Source organism: Solea senegalensis, linkage group LG21, assembly GCF_019176455.1.
Source record: "Solea senegalensis isolate Sse05_10M linkage group LG21, IFAPA_SoseM_1, whole genome shotgun sequence".
Classification (NCBI taxonomy): domain Eukaryota; kingdom Metazoa; phylum Chordata; class Actinopteri; order Pleuronectiformes; family Soleidae; genus Solea; species Solea senegalensis.
The window spans coordinates 14,514,771-14,527,625 of NC_058040.1; the positions used below are offsets into that span (position 1 = coordinate 14,514,771).

At 41.1% G+C, this 12,855-nt stretch overlaps 1 protein-coding gene across 4 annotated transcripts in view; it reads right to left on the reverse strand.

Annotated features, from left to right (window-relative positions):
* LOC122787070 (mediator of RNA polymerase II transcription subunit 13-like) overlaps positions 1 to 12,855 on the reverse strand; it is a 74,167-nt gene that overhangs the window by 43,655 nt on the left and 17,657 nt on the right. For all 4 annotated transcript variants that reach the window (XM_044053635.1, XM_044053636.1, XM_044053634.1 and 1 more), the window contains exon 2: positions 10,520 to 10,757. In XM_044053635.1, the coding sequence (XP_043909570.1) occupies positions 10,520 to 10,757 (238 nt within the window). The remainder of the gene's footprint in view (positions 1 to 10,519; positions 10,758 to 12,855) is intronic.

A 12,855-nucleotide genomic window follows, 5' to 3' on the forward strand; every position in this document is an offset into this window, starting at 1 on the left:
TTGGCAACCACACACCCCCCCACCTTTTATTTGCCAAGGAACCAAGTGTGCTCACGGGCATTCGCCACCCTAACATCACAGAGTGTAACCCCGAAAACAAGGGAGGAGAGGAGAAAAAGCACAACAAAGCCTGAAAAGAGAAGAAAAGAGGAAGGGGGGAAGGAGAGGATGCAGAGAGGGCTGGAAGAGGCGAACATGGGGTGGGGGGAGAGAATGAATTAACTTGTTGACACAGAAAAGAAGCTAGAGAGTCTTCTTTTGTTTTCTTTGATCAAAACTGAGATTAAAAATAAAAGACCTTCTAATATGACTGTGTTAAGTCGGTGTCATTGACCATGCACCTAATTCTATAAGCGCATCGCTGTTTATTTCACTTTCAAAAGTAACGCTGATGCCGTCTGTGACGCAGAATATGAGCTCTGCACTCCCCTAAAAAATAGTCATTTAGCAGGTTTTTTATTGTTAACACCTCAACATCCATAGAGATGTCGCTCATTTTCATTGACACCCTTATATTCAGCTTCTGTCTGTTTTATTTTACCCTGACGGACTTGTGGCCCCCTTGTCTAGTTATTACATCACTGACGTCTTTCGTCTTGTCCCTATTCACCAATTTATGACTACGAGTCCTAACCTTAGAAAGGCTTCCAAACAAAACCTCAGAGGAAATAATTTGTCACTTTCACTCACATTATCTGGTCACATTAACTTGCCTGCCAGTGCAGGCGAGGCACCTGCTCTCTCCTTCAGTATTCAACGTGCATGCGAGGATCGGTTCAGCATGTTTGCACTCATTGCTCCTGCAGCATGCGAGGATCATATCAGCTCCTTCACTGCCTTGCTTGCTATTGTGTGGTGTAATTATGATGGTATCAGTAAATATGGCTGGGAGCACTGGGACAGAGGGAGAATGTGGTGACGAAATATCAAAAAGAGAAGTAAAAATCAAGAGCCCGGGGGAAATGACAGGTTTTTAAAACACCCTGACATCCAGCAGATCTTAAAATTTCACATATCTCGACAGACCTGAGAATGTGTCAGCACGGATAAAACCTTAAAGGTTAGATTTCACAGCATAAAACATATTCGTCTTCTCTCACTCACATCGTCAAAATGATCAGGCGGGTTATGGCTCACAGTAAATCACGAAGCGCCTGCACTTTAGGATCACGAGTTTGAATCCAGGTGGCGATAATCAAGGTGGAGAAATGGACGCGCCGGGCTCCATTCACTTAACAGCGGCTGCTGAGATGCACTTCAGCGGAACACTTAACCCATCACTTATTCAAGGAGGCCCACGCATAGAAAATTGGAACGTAAGCTGTGCACATGCACTGGAAAACGTAGAAATGGCAGAATGCAGGAATAACTTGGCATTTAAATAGTCAGACGAGCAGAGGTAAACGAGGAGGTGAATAGCACTTTACCACAGGTGTAAAAATACAAAGACTGAGGTGGACGTTGATGTTGGATGCGTAACACTAATGACCTCGATCTAACCTGTATTTCTGAAGCAGGTGGCAAGTGGTGAGGAGGGTTTGTCTCCACAGGCCAGATTATGAGTTCACAGCCAGACGTGGACAGATGGAGGCAGAGGTTAGCCCTCCCTCCTACACCCTGCTACACACACACACACACACACACACGCGTGTGCACGCTCACATTTGGCACCCCCTATTTTTCTTCTTTCTTTTTTTTTCTTTCACAGGACAGTTACCTTGCGACCTCTGCCAGCTCACATGCACACATTCTTGGCCAATTATGCACAAACATGCACACGTGCACATTAGAAATAACAACTGTCACACACACACACACACACGCACACACAAAGCTGTCACGATGCGCACACTCTACAGTCCCCGCATTTCCACAAAAAAAATATGTCAACCGGCTCTGTTTGTGAAGGGCACGGCGCACAGCTGCAGCCTTCTAACACGGGAGACAGACAAAGTGAGACTGTCCCTACACATTTGGCAGAGACTTTCTTTTTTCTCCTTGTGTAAACCCAGTGCCTGAAGTCATGTCCAATTCAATCTGTTTCTCTGTTCTGTTAATTCCATTATCTCTGATTATTTTCTCATAAGCGTTGCTGATCCACTTGTTGGTCACATATCTTTGTTGCTCTAGCCAACCACTAAGCTGATAATGGATATGCACAACTCAGGTTTTTTTTAATTCAGCCCGTCTCGCTCGTCTCTCACACATCCACTGGTAACTGTGATGACAGCACAAATGTGCTGAATGATGCTGAAAATCATTTTTAATAAGATAATGGGAAGAAGAAGAAGAAGAAGAAAAAACAACAAAAAAAAAAGCAAATGCTCTGCAGGTGAATTTGTTCTGCTAATGCGAAACAATGCAGTCATGATATGATTTTTATTTCGCTCTCTGCTGCCACGTCTCCCCGTGCCATTTAGTTTGCAGTGTTTCAGATCGTTTGTGAATTAAATATGCACATAATTTCTCAGAGACAGTGCAGTTAAGACTCTGGAACAACATTCACCCCCAGCTAGGATTGATTCCAGTCAGAATCTTTTTTTTTTTTTTCTGCTGGATTTCCCCTACTTTGTATTCTCCTCAGCTTTACTACAGTTTCAAGACAGAAAAGAAAAACTCAGGGGGGTAGAAGGCTCACACTCAGAAAAATACAAAACATAGATGTTTTCCGTCTTCATTTCTAACTGCAGCCTAATGTGAAGGTAATACAAATATGTTAAAGATATTTATGTTGCACAGATTTGTTTTGGTATGCACCGTGTAAATAATTTAGCAACCTGCGATCATCTGATCACAGCACAGACAAATGTGCAAGCACCTGCTACACACTGTTCCATGAATGGCCCGCTACCTCTTCCTCCTGCTCCTTCATTCACCTTGACCACATGCTGCTGTTGGTGGCAGCCACATATGGCGTCGGCAAAGTCATCAGCCCTTAGTTATTTTAATGTAGAAGCTCCTCCTACAGACAATGCTACACCCACTCACGCCCTCGGCAGCAAAATCAATAACCAGTGCAATTGTGTCTTCCTGAAATTGAAACCATAAATATCTCAAATACCGTAAAAAAAAACAAAAAAACATTGATGTGGCATTATTCCTTCTAGTCACAATGTTTCACTGAACACACTGACACAATGTGACCATATTTTCGGGTTGTCAAAACAAAGTGACATTCCCATTTCAGTGATTTAGCTCGCCGGCTAATTTATGATGAGTGTAAAACTAGAATAAATACATAAATCATCAACCCACGGTAAGAGCTCCAAGGTTCAGTGGCCGCACTGCATGTAAGACTTATTACTGTGTCTTCGTTTGTGATCAAGGGCATCTGCAATTTCAATGAAATGAAAGTGTTTGAAATTTCATCAGGCTTTTTGTGCTGCCTGGGATGAAAAATAATACACAAAGTGCACATTAAATAGATAGTAAACTGCCTGAAATGAGCGTTGGTGACTAGATAGAAAGCGATTTATCTGGGCAGCATCATTGCAGCCGCACGGTTTTACTTTCTTGGACACTGAGCGTGCCTTAACGAAACATGACTCTCTAGAAACGCCTGAAAGGAGTGGAGTAAGACACATAAAATGTTTTGTAAGCAAGACTCTGAGATATGACTCCGATGTAAATTGTGACGTTGTTATGGAGGAGAAGTAATGGCTCGTCTAGCGCAGGTGGGAAAGTCATTCCTCTACAGGGAAGAAAGGAGACTGTGCGACCACTGCAGGGAAAGAGATAAATAATTGCACAATTATTCCTAAACGGAGAAAGCCTGGAAAGAAGTGTAGGTCATGACATGAAAGTGTAAGTTTTGTTTTTAAAGTCAACGTGACAGGGGAAATTCAACGCTGAATCTGAACGCTTTTCAGATGAGATGCAGATGGAGTTGTTGGCAGAAATATTTGTGGATGTACTGTGATTTCTACTGCGATGTGGGGCTCCCACAGCAGTTTGTTATCCGAGTCACTGCAGCGTTGTCAGTATTGATGGGAAGGTCCTGCACAGGTTTTACCAAAAGAAAAACAGAAGCACAGTCTTGTCAAGGCAGAGGTGAAGTTGGTGGACAAGCTTTTGACTGGAGATGTCGGGGCAAGGCCAGAACAGATGAAAACTGCTCAGCTCAGGCGAAACTTTATCAGTCCCCATGTGTCATAGCGAATGGAGTGATAGGGTACAGTGCTGCTGGTGTCAGAGCAGCAGAACCAAAAATGATGAGGTGTGAAATCAGGGCAAAAGACTAAAGACAAGAGTGGGAGCCCCAGTAGTGAACCCTGGGGAACACCAGTGCAGACGACGGGCAGTTAAACTGGAGAATCTCTCTCCAATGTCTCGGTTTGTCAACTGTGATTTAAAAATGAACACCTGGAACATACCCCGAGTGATTTTTACACATGTACGTATTTGACAAATGTACTGCAAGGACAACCCCTTGAGATGTAGCATCTTTTTCAACAGTGCAGTAAAAACAAACAAAAGAATAAAACTTAATTCACAACACTCACTAAAAACATACAGAAAAGGCGCTTTAATCCACCACCGATCAGTTCACCAAATAATGTACAATATAATAACGCAATATAATTAGTAAGGGGTGCAGCTTGTATATATAGGTTATATAGTGATGCCCTCAACAGGTGGAAAGAGGCAGTGGACCTTAGCTAGCTTTGAAATTGAAATGCAAGGGCAGCAGTGGTTCAGTGGTAGAGAGAGTCGTCTTCCAAATGGAAGGTTGGCACTTCACATCTATATACAAGACACTTAAGTTGTTCCTCAAGGCTTTGTCACTAGTGTGTGAATGGTTATGATAGGTGTAAGATGTCAACGAGTGAATGGCAAAACTGTAATGTGAAGTGCTTCGAGTGGTCATCAAGACTAGAAAAGACACTATATAAATATAGGCATTGAACATTTAATTACATATCTCTGTCTAAATGTTAAATGAAAGGGATCAATACCACAAAGATGGTAGGTTTAATAAACTGATCTTAATTTAATTTAATTTAATTTAATTTAATTTAATTTAATTTAATTTAATTTAATTTAATTTAATTTAATTTAATTTAATTTAATTTAAAGCTTAACATTTTTGATTAGTTTCTTAATGTTAATGTTAATGTTAATTTGTTTTATTAAAGTCTTGAAATTAAATAATTTTATAAACTCTGACTGCCATTTTGCATTTAATTTTGTGCAAAATATTAACTACAAATCATTGACAAAACTTATGGGTAGGATATATTTTTGTCTATTTAAAACAAAAAAAAATTATATTTACTTTGAGCGTTGGAGTAGGCTATAATTTGTCTCTCTTTGTGAGTCATTCAACTCTCAGAAACAGAAACCCCTTAACTTCCAACCAAAGTTTCCGTGTACAGCTGCCCCTCATCCTGCTGCATCGCCCTCACTCAAGCACCACACAGACCTTGAAGCATCTGTTTACACTTCATGTACACTTCAATTATTTATCGGCTCCAACAAGCCGATAAATAATTCACTTCTTGCTTACTTCACAGTTGTCACTGAAAAGCGATAAATGACACGTTGAGTGAAATGCTTTGGTTTTGGTCTGGCAGGTATTTTTCAATAATTGCATCAACATAATTTTAAAAGGCAAATGTGTTGGATCTAATTAAACTGATTACTCGCGTTTTTAAAGGAGTGTGCAGTTTATGAAATGCATTTGTGTTCCTTTCACAAGTTCCAGTGTGTGTGTGTGAGTGCTGACAAGTGTCTTCCTATGGAAATCTGCTGATGCTATACGTATGTGACTCTTCACTAGTGTCTCACACGGTTCATATCATGTTTTTATTTGTGTATGAGCTTTAATCTGCGTGTGTGTGTATACTGTATGTGTCTGTACATGACAGCTTGTGTGTTAGTGTGTATTCATATTTATGAGTCATGTCCAGAATATGTCACTCTCTCTCCGGCTGTTCATGCAACATGCTGATGACTCAGTCCATTCAACGCATTAATCCTGTTAGCTCGCAAACAGCACTCTGCTCAGACTCTGATTTAATATGCTGTATACAGTACATTAGAGGCCGGCACCATTAGATTTTAAGAAAGCAAACTCCCATGTGTTAAACATCATGTTAAAACACTTGTCGCCGAACCAAAGAAAATATAAGGGAGCGGTGGAGTGCGGTGTAAGAGCGGCAGAGAGGTAACACTAGATCATCTCTGCTCATGCTGCTGGCACCACCTCAAAGGCATGATTTATTTAAACTTTAGCTCTGGCACAATGATTCATCACCTTCTAACAATACCAAGACATTCACGTTCAACACTTTTACACTCCAATCACACAGTGTGATTCACGACTTCACCACGGCCGGCCGTCATACTTCTGCGCTAGATCTGTTTTCGTTTGTCCATCTCTGCCGACAAATAGTTCCATGATCGTCCTGGAAGAACACAAATCTGCCCTGTCCGCTCAGTTTCAATGGGCAAATAGGTGCTAGTGAAATGTGAGGAGTTCATGGGACAGTCAGCGCATTGGAGGCGTTAGTCTGTATAACAGGATGAGCTTGTAATTGTGTACAGCAGAGGCTACAAACCAGTCACGCTCAGTACGTTCACGTTCACACTTTAATCAAAGCTGAGGCCGTAGTCTGACTAAGACCGGATAACTTTGTGTATCACCGTGTACGTCTGACTCCGCCTCCGTAGGTGGCGCTGTATCACTCTATAAGGTGGTGCGTATTGAATACGTACAGAACCCCAAGTCTGACTCCAGTCCGACTAAGCGTATACATGCAGGAGTAGCCGGACTATGAATTGCATAGTCTTTTTACTGTTTGGCTTGCGACTCAGTTTGAGACGTTGGTTTTTCTCCTTTTTATAGTTTTATTGTATGACTTGTTCATTTGTGTTATATTTATACTTTCTACAGTATTTTATTGTAACTTTCATTGTTTGTTCTTAGGTCTATTAGGTCACACATTTGTATTTGTGTTATTTATCGCTGATGTACAGCACTTTGTTTCAGCTGTGTCCACTTGTTTTTTGAAAGTGCTTTATAAATAAATTTGGATTGGATTGGATTATCCAATTAAGACGGGCTCGATTTTAGTCAGACTTACTTGTTTACATAACAATAAGAAAACTAAATTGTTGTCTTAGACTTTTAGCACGTCAACACACTGAATCTTTATCTTTTCCCTTCATCAACCTAACCAAACACGCTACTCCATCTTTAGTTTTTTCTCTTCCAGCACCACTCGTGGATATAATGCAGCGTCGCAGTGCCACCACACAAGTGTGAACAAGTGTAATGTGACTCCTAACTGCAGCTAAATAAATACTCTCTCACCATTTGAATTGCATTATAATGGAGGAAGTTGTTAAAGGGTTTTCACCGACACTTTGGTTGAGTGACTCAGTAAATGTCCTGCGTACATTTTCTGTGTCATTTCTTTTTAAGGCTATATTCATACGACACTACTTTCATTTAAAAACACATACATTCTGCTGCAGATACACGTGTTGTCCGCACTACACACACACACACACTTTAAAGCCCCAAAAAAAACAGAGGAGTTAAAACCACTGCTGACCCTGATTTGATTTGAAAAACTCCAGGGGCTGCATTTTAGTATCGATGTGCAAAAATGCAGATGTAGGAAATCAACTTCCTATTTACAGCAGTATGTGCACATGCCCAGAGTACCTGAATCATCACATGAGTTCTGTTTTGAGGCTTGTTAAAATGGACGCTAGTGATGTTGGATTAGGTTCAAGGTTAACTTCATTTGTGTGACTATGTGTTGAAGTGGACCATACATAAGCAGTTTTACTTTTTCAAACTGTATTCTTAGTCTTTTTGGGTTTTTTTTAATTGTTGTGTGAAGGATGTGAAGCAACATCCTTTTTTTTTCTTTTCTTTTTTTTTTGTAAGCATGACACAGCAAATACTGTCTGAAAATCCAGGCTGGAGCTACAGTATAATTGAACACATTTCCAAAATAATGCATGATTTGTTATTATTACAGTAATCATATGTGCTGTGAAGAGGATAATAAATAGAACACATGATAATAACGTGCTGCACTGTCATCGGTGCACCTTTCTCTGCGTTCTTTATGCTTTATGCTGTTCTTCTATTCTTCTCACTCCACGTCCAAATTTGACACTGCACCGAGACAGGAGGGTTCTGAGTAATTTCCCTTCTTTCTTTCTTTCCTTTTTTTTTGCTGGAGAGTTAATCATTTGTTTTATTACCGTCAAAGGGATATGCCAAGTCTTTTATGGGTCAGATATAAGTACAGAACCGTTTCCCATCAATATGTGGTCAAGTGGCATCATAAAATCTATACAGCCTAGTCCAGAAAACAAGGAGAGCAAGGATTTCAAGAACTCTCATGGACAGTCTGACAAGTGAGAGTGAGAGAGAGAAAATAAAAAAAAGAGGTGTGACAACATGGCAGCGTGAGAAGTGCTGTAGAGAGAAATCTAACACATAAAACATTCCCACAGTGAATAGAAATGTAGGTGCGTGTAGCTCTTTAACACTTGGTAAAACAGTGATATTCCCTTTGTGATATTCCCCCGCTTCCAATTGGGAGGAAATCCATCTCAACTTAATGAAGGATTATTAACTCCTTCTCACACTCTGAGTGCTATTCTCAGCACTTATTAAGAAGAAGTGTACTGGGGGGAACATGGAAGAGTTTGTATCAGTAAAGAATTCTTATTATCATAATTGCAGGCAGCATCTGTGTGAGTGTTAGTTTAATCCTCCCTAAAAACTCATAGCAGCTCTTTGTACCTGGCCAGTGTCATTTTAAATGAATACTGATGGATAAAGAGTATAACAAGTGAGATTCAGTAAGTACAATTCTTTTTTTAGTAAGTGAAAGTGATAATTGTAACTTAACCAGTTTCCTCAAACTGCATTTTCATATTGTCAGGCTTCAGACAACACATAGATTACAGTTTTCTGACATTTTATAAAGCAATTACATAATGCTTCAAAAAAATCAATGAGGGAAATAATCAATTGTTACCTTCATTCTGAGCAGCCACACTGATTTCTTTTAAGTGTATTCCTTAAAAAAAAATGCTGACATCTTTTTGCTTTAACTGACAACTTGTCATTACATATTTATAACATTTAGACTTAAAAACAAAGATTTTATTAACACCTCATTAAGCAGAGAGCATCTCTGTTGTGGATTTAAAGTGTAGGGGAAAAAAATTGCAAAATCTTTACACTAGCACGAGCCCTTCAAAATGAATCAATAGCTACAGAGTGTAATCAAGTGGACTAAGATTACAGTATTAAACTTTGTGTGCTTCTCTAATGGAGGCATAATTAATGGCTTAGGCTGCCGATAGCACCTTTGCACATTGGTACAGTAACGCTTAAATGTCACACTGCTACATACGACAAGGGCTCTGAACGTCCGTACACAATCGTTAATTACAAGTGAAATAAAAGCACCGAAAAACACATTGAAAATACCATCGGAGCAAACAGTGGAGGGGGTTTCAAAAACCTCTGAACTAGAAGAAACGCAGGGGAGACGTTTATCTCCGTGTTAATGATGCAGACATATCTCGACGGACCAGTGCAGGGTATTTCTCTCAAGTGCTTGTGACTCTCCCCGACAACAGCTAGAACATCTGCTCAATGGCTACCGCGATGCTTGAAAGGCCTTTTCACATCAAGTCAGCTTTAACAGGTACCTGTAGACTGAAATTCCCACTGTCACTTCAACCACTCCATCCAATATTCCTGCCTTTTTTATTTCTTTCCTCCCGACTTTTGTTCCGTCAAACCAAAGATGATATAATCCCTCTGCTGTTTCCTCCTCTCCGCGTCGTCCCGAGGCTTAGTCGATATGTTAGACTTCGACACACGTGCGCGGCGGGATAATGCAAATGTTTCTATAAATAGAGACAATAGTGCTGACAGTGGCAGTCTCTCAAGTGTGATACCTCGGTGTCATTTTCACACACACACACAAACCCGCTAAATAATGGCAGAACAATCTACACGACACTACACTGTGGGCTTTACCCTATAGTGATAGTCCCGAAGCAGCGCATAATAAACACTTGGAGTGCAAAGCAAACACATTTATGCTATATGAGGCTCACATAAAGGTCTGCACAGCAAACAGATCAATGTACATACACAATTTAAACAAACAAGCCTGAATATGCAGACTCTGCTCTATTCTACACAGCACATACACAGGCTTCACTACAAAACTCCAGTGCAAATACGTGTTTTACATCCAGCTGTAACACACGACACATATTTCACCACTCCGCAGCACGTCTTACATAGAATCCGCTAAAACCATATTCCAACATAATCATTCCCCAGTCTCGAAAAAATCCAACGCGACATAAAAATCCGCCATAAAATTATATTGTCTGTAAAAGCCCTGTAACCTGAACTTTCAGTGTATAAACAGAGGCTGAAGTGAAGACCGATGAAATGGAAAAATAATGGAGATGGATAGAGGAGATTTGCCACACTGGGCCCTTATCGCTCGCTGTTTCTCACCTTCCAGCTCATGATGAATCACATCAGAGAGGTTGGGCTCCTCGCCCCACCAGAAGATCCACAGCTCCTTGGCGTCGGGCTTGATCTTGCGCCGCCACACGCACAGCAGGTTGGCCTGCACGCAGCGCATGAAGCTGCGCAGGACCGGGTCGTCCTGGGCCGGGGCCGAGATCACCGGCCCGTACTCCCCGCCACTGCGGAAGCTGTAGCAACGCCATTTAATGCCCGTCAACTCCGCCTGTGGGAGACAAGAGAATGATCATTAAGACACGGTGGCAGGTAATACGACGTCGCTCGCTTTGTGCAATAACTGTGAAACAGTACAAACATGATTAACTTGAAAGCTCACGACAGGTCAATCAGTGGAAAATGTTTCATTTTATTTATAAACGTTTAATTATTCATTTTATTAAGTGAGGATTCGCTGTTTTTTATCAGCTCTTTAATGGTGTAAGTTGAATATATTTGAGTGACAATGTTTTGGATCATTAGTCATGACCATTTACATCATTTATCATGGTGCGTTGCTAAATAATAAGAGCTTTTAAAGAAGCATTTCAGCTGTATTTTATTGAAAAATTAAACAACTCAAATCCATAATACAACAACACGGTGTTAACCACAAGGCGCAGCGTACAAAGATATTGTGTTTTACACGAAAGAGCTCATCAGACAACGCGGTTCCGATCAATAGCTGCAGTACACACTGTCCCATGAAGTCATATTTTCGATCCTCGTGTAAACGTCCACGCACGTTAAATGTGTCTCTGCGGTGCCGTTATAACCTTATTTAACTGATGCCGTCACTCAAACGCCTCTGTAAAGACACGATAAAGTGTGTGTGTGTGTAAGTCTCGTGGAGAGGTGGAGAGTCACAGCGAGACATAAAGGATGGCCTTGAGTGAAATACGGAGAATGAAGTACTACGGGAGAGACAGCATTGAAATATAGAGGGAGCTACAAAGAGCGAGAGAGACATGAGGAGAGGAAATAGGGTCGGGTTCAGTGGCTGCATTCCAGCCCAGCAACTGACTTCTCCTTCGTTTAATCTGATGGGATGAAAGGTGTTTATGTTGCCTATGGCACACTTGGGCGCGGAGCCCGTGTGCTACGACACATTCAGTGACGAGCCGCAGAAAGGTAAACGACTCTGACGCCACCAGAGAGAGAGAGAGAGACAGTAAACATTCAAAGACATGAAGTGAAAACATCAGCGACCCGGTGAGGCTCGTGTAGTATGTTCTATGCCTCAGGAAACTTTTCATGTTTGTTTGTGTCCAAATATTTCGCAGACAGGGTGGTGTAGAGGAGGGAGCATCACACGTCCCTCCCACGACTGTGTTCACCCAGTTATGAGAGTCAGAAATTCATACTGTGACATCATCGACAGACAAGGCGGAGTGTAAACAAACAGAGGCGTCCAGAACAGCGTGACTGATGAAGATAAGAATTGCTTTGAAAACATAGCTCAATCAAATATAGGACAATTGTGAAAAGAAATGAAACAAAACAAACTCATGTCATCAAGGTGCTATCTAACTTATATCTTCATTTGAGGTCTTCGCCATTTACTAATTGTACTGTTTCAAATTCCAGTTTCAATTTGACAACTATGTTCCGCCCAAGCCGTCTTTCAATTGGAAGGTCGAGGGTTTGATTCCGGGCTCCACTAGTCTACATATCCGTGTGTGAATTGCACAACTGTAGCGTGAAGCAGCTTTGAGTGGTCATCAAGAGTAGGGGACCGATGATATCAGTCCGATACAGTCACTGAGACATTTAAAACAATCAAGTTCTAGCTATTTCAACGACATAACTCTCCAACTGTGTCACAAATATTCTTCTCCCTTAAAGAAGAAATAAAGAGCTCACAAAATGACTGATTTGTATTTACATTTTTACAGTCACAGTGCACAGTGAAGACCAGTATCAGTCAGATACTGACACTACTGAGACACTGCGTATCATATCAGCCTATACTTCATCAAGAGTAGGAAAGCGCTTTACAAATACAGTCCTTTTACTTGTCTTCATCAGGAGACACATGAAAAAAAAAATTTGATCACATGGTTGACCATCGTCAAACAAAGGGGGAACTATTTTTACATGAAGAAATGAGGAGACGTTGCTGAAAGCCTGAAGAGTCACTTTGGGGTGAACAAAGAAAAAGAGGTGATTTTAAGTGTGTGTGTGTGTGTCTTTTCAGCGTGTGCATGGAAGTGTAGCAGGAATGCCAAACGCAGACATGTACATTGCACCACAGCGATGCAGCATCTTACTGTATGAGCGAGTGCACTCTGAGGTATGAGCATGACCCCAGGAACATCCCAGCCACA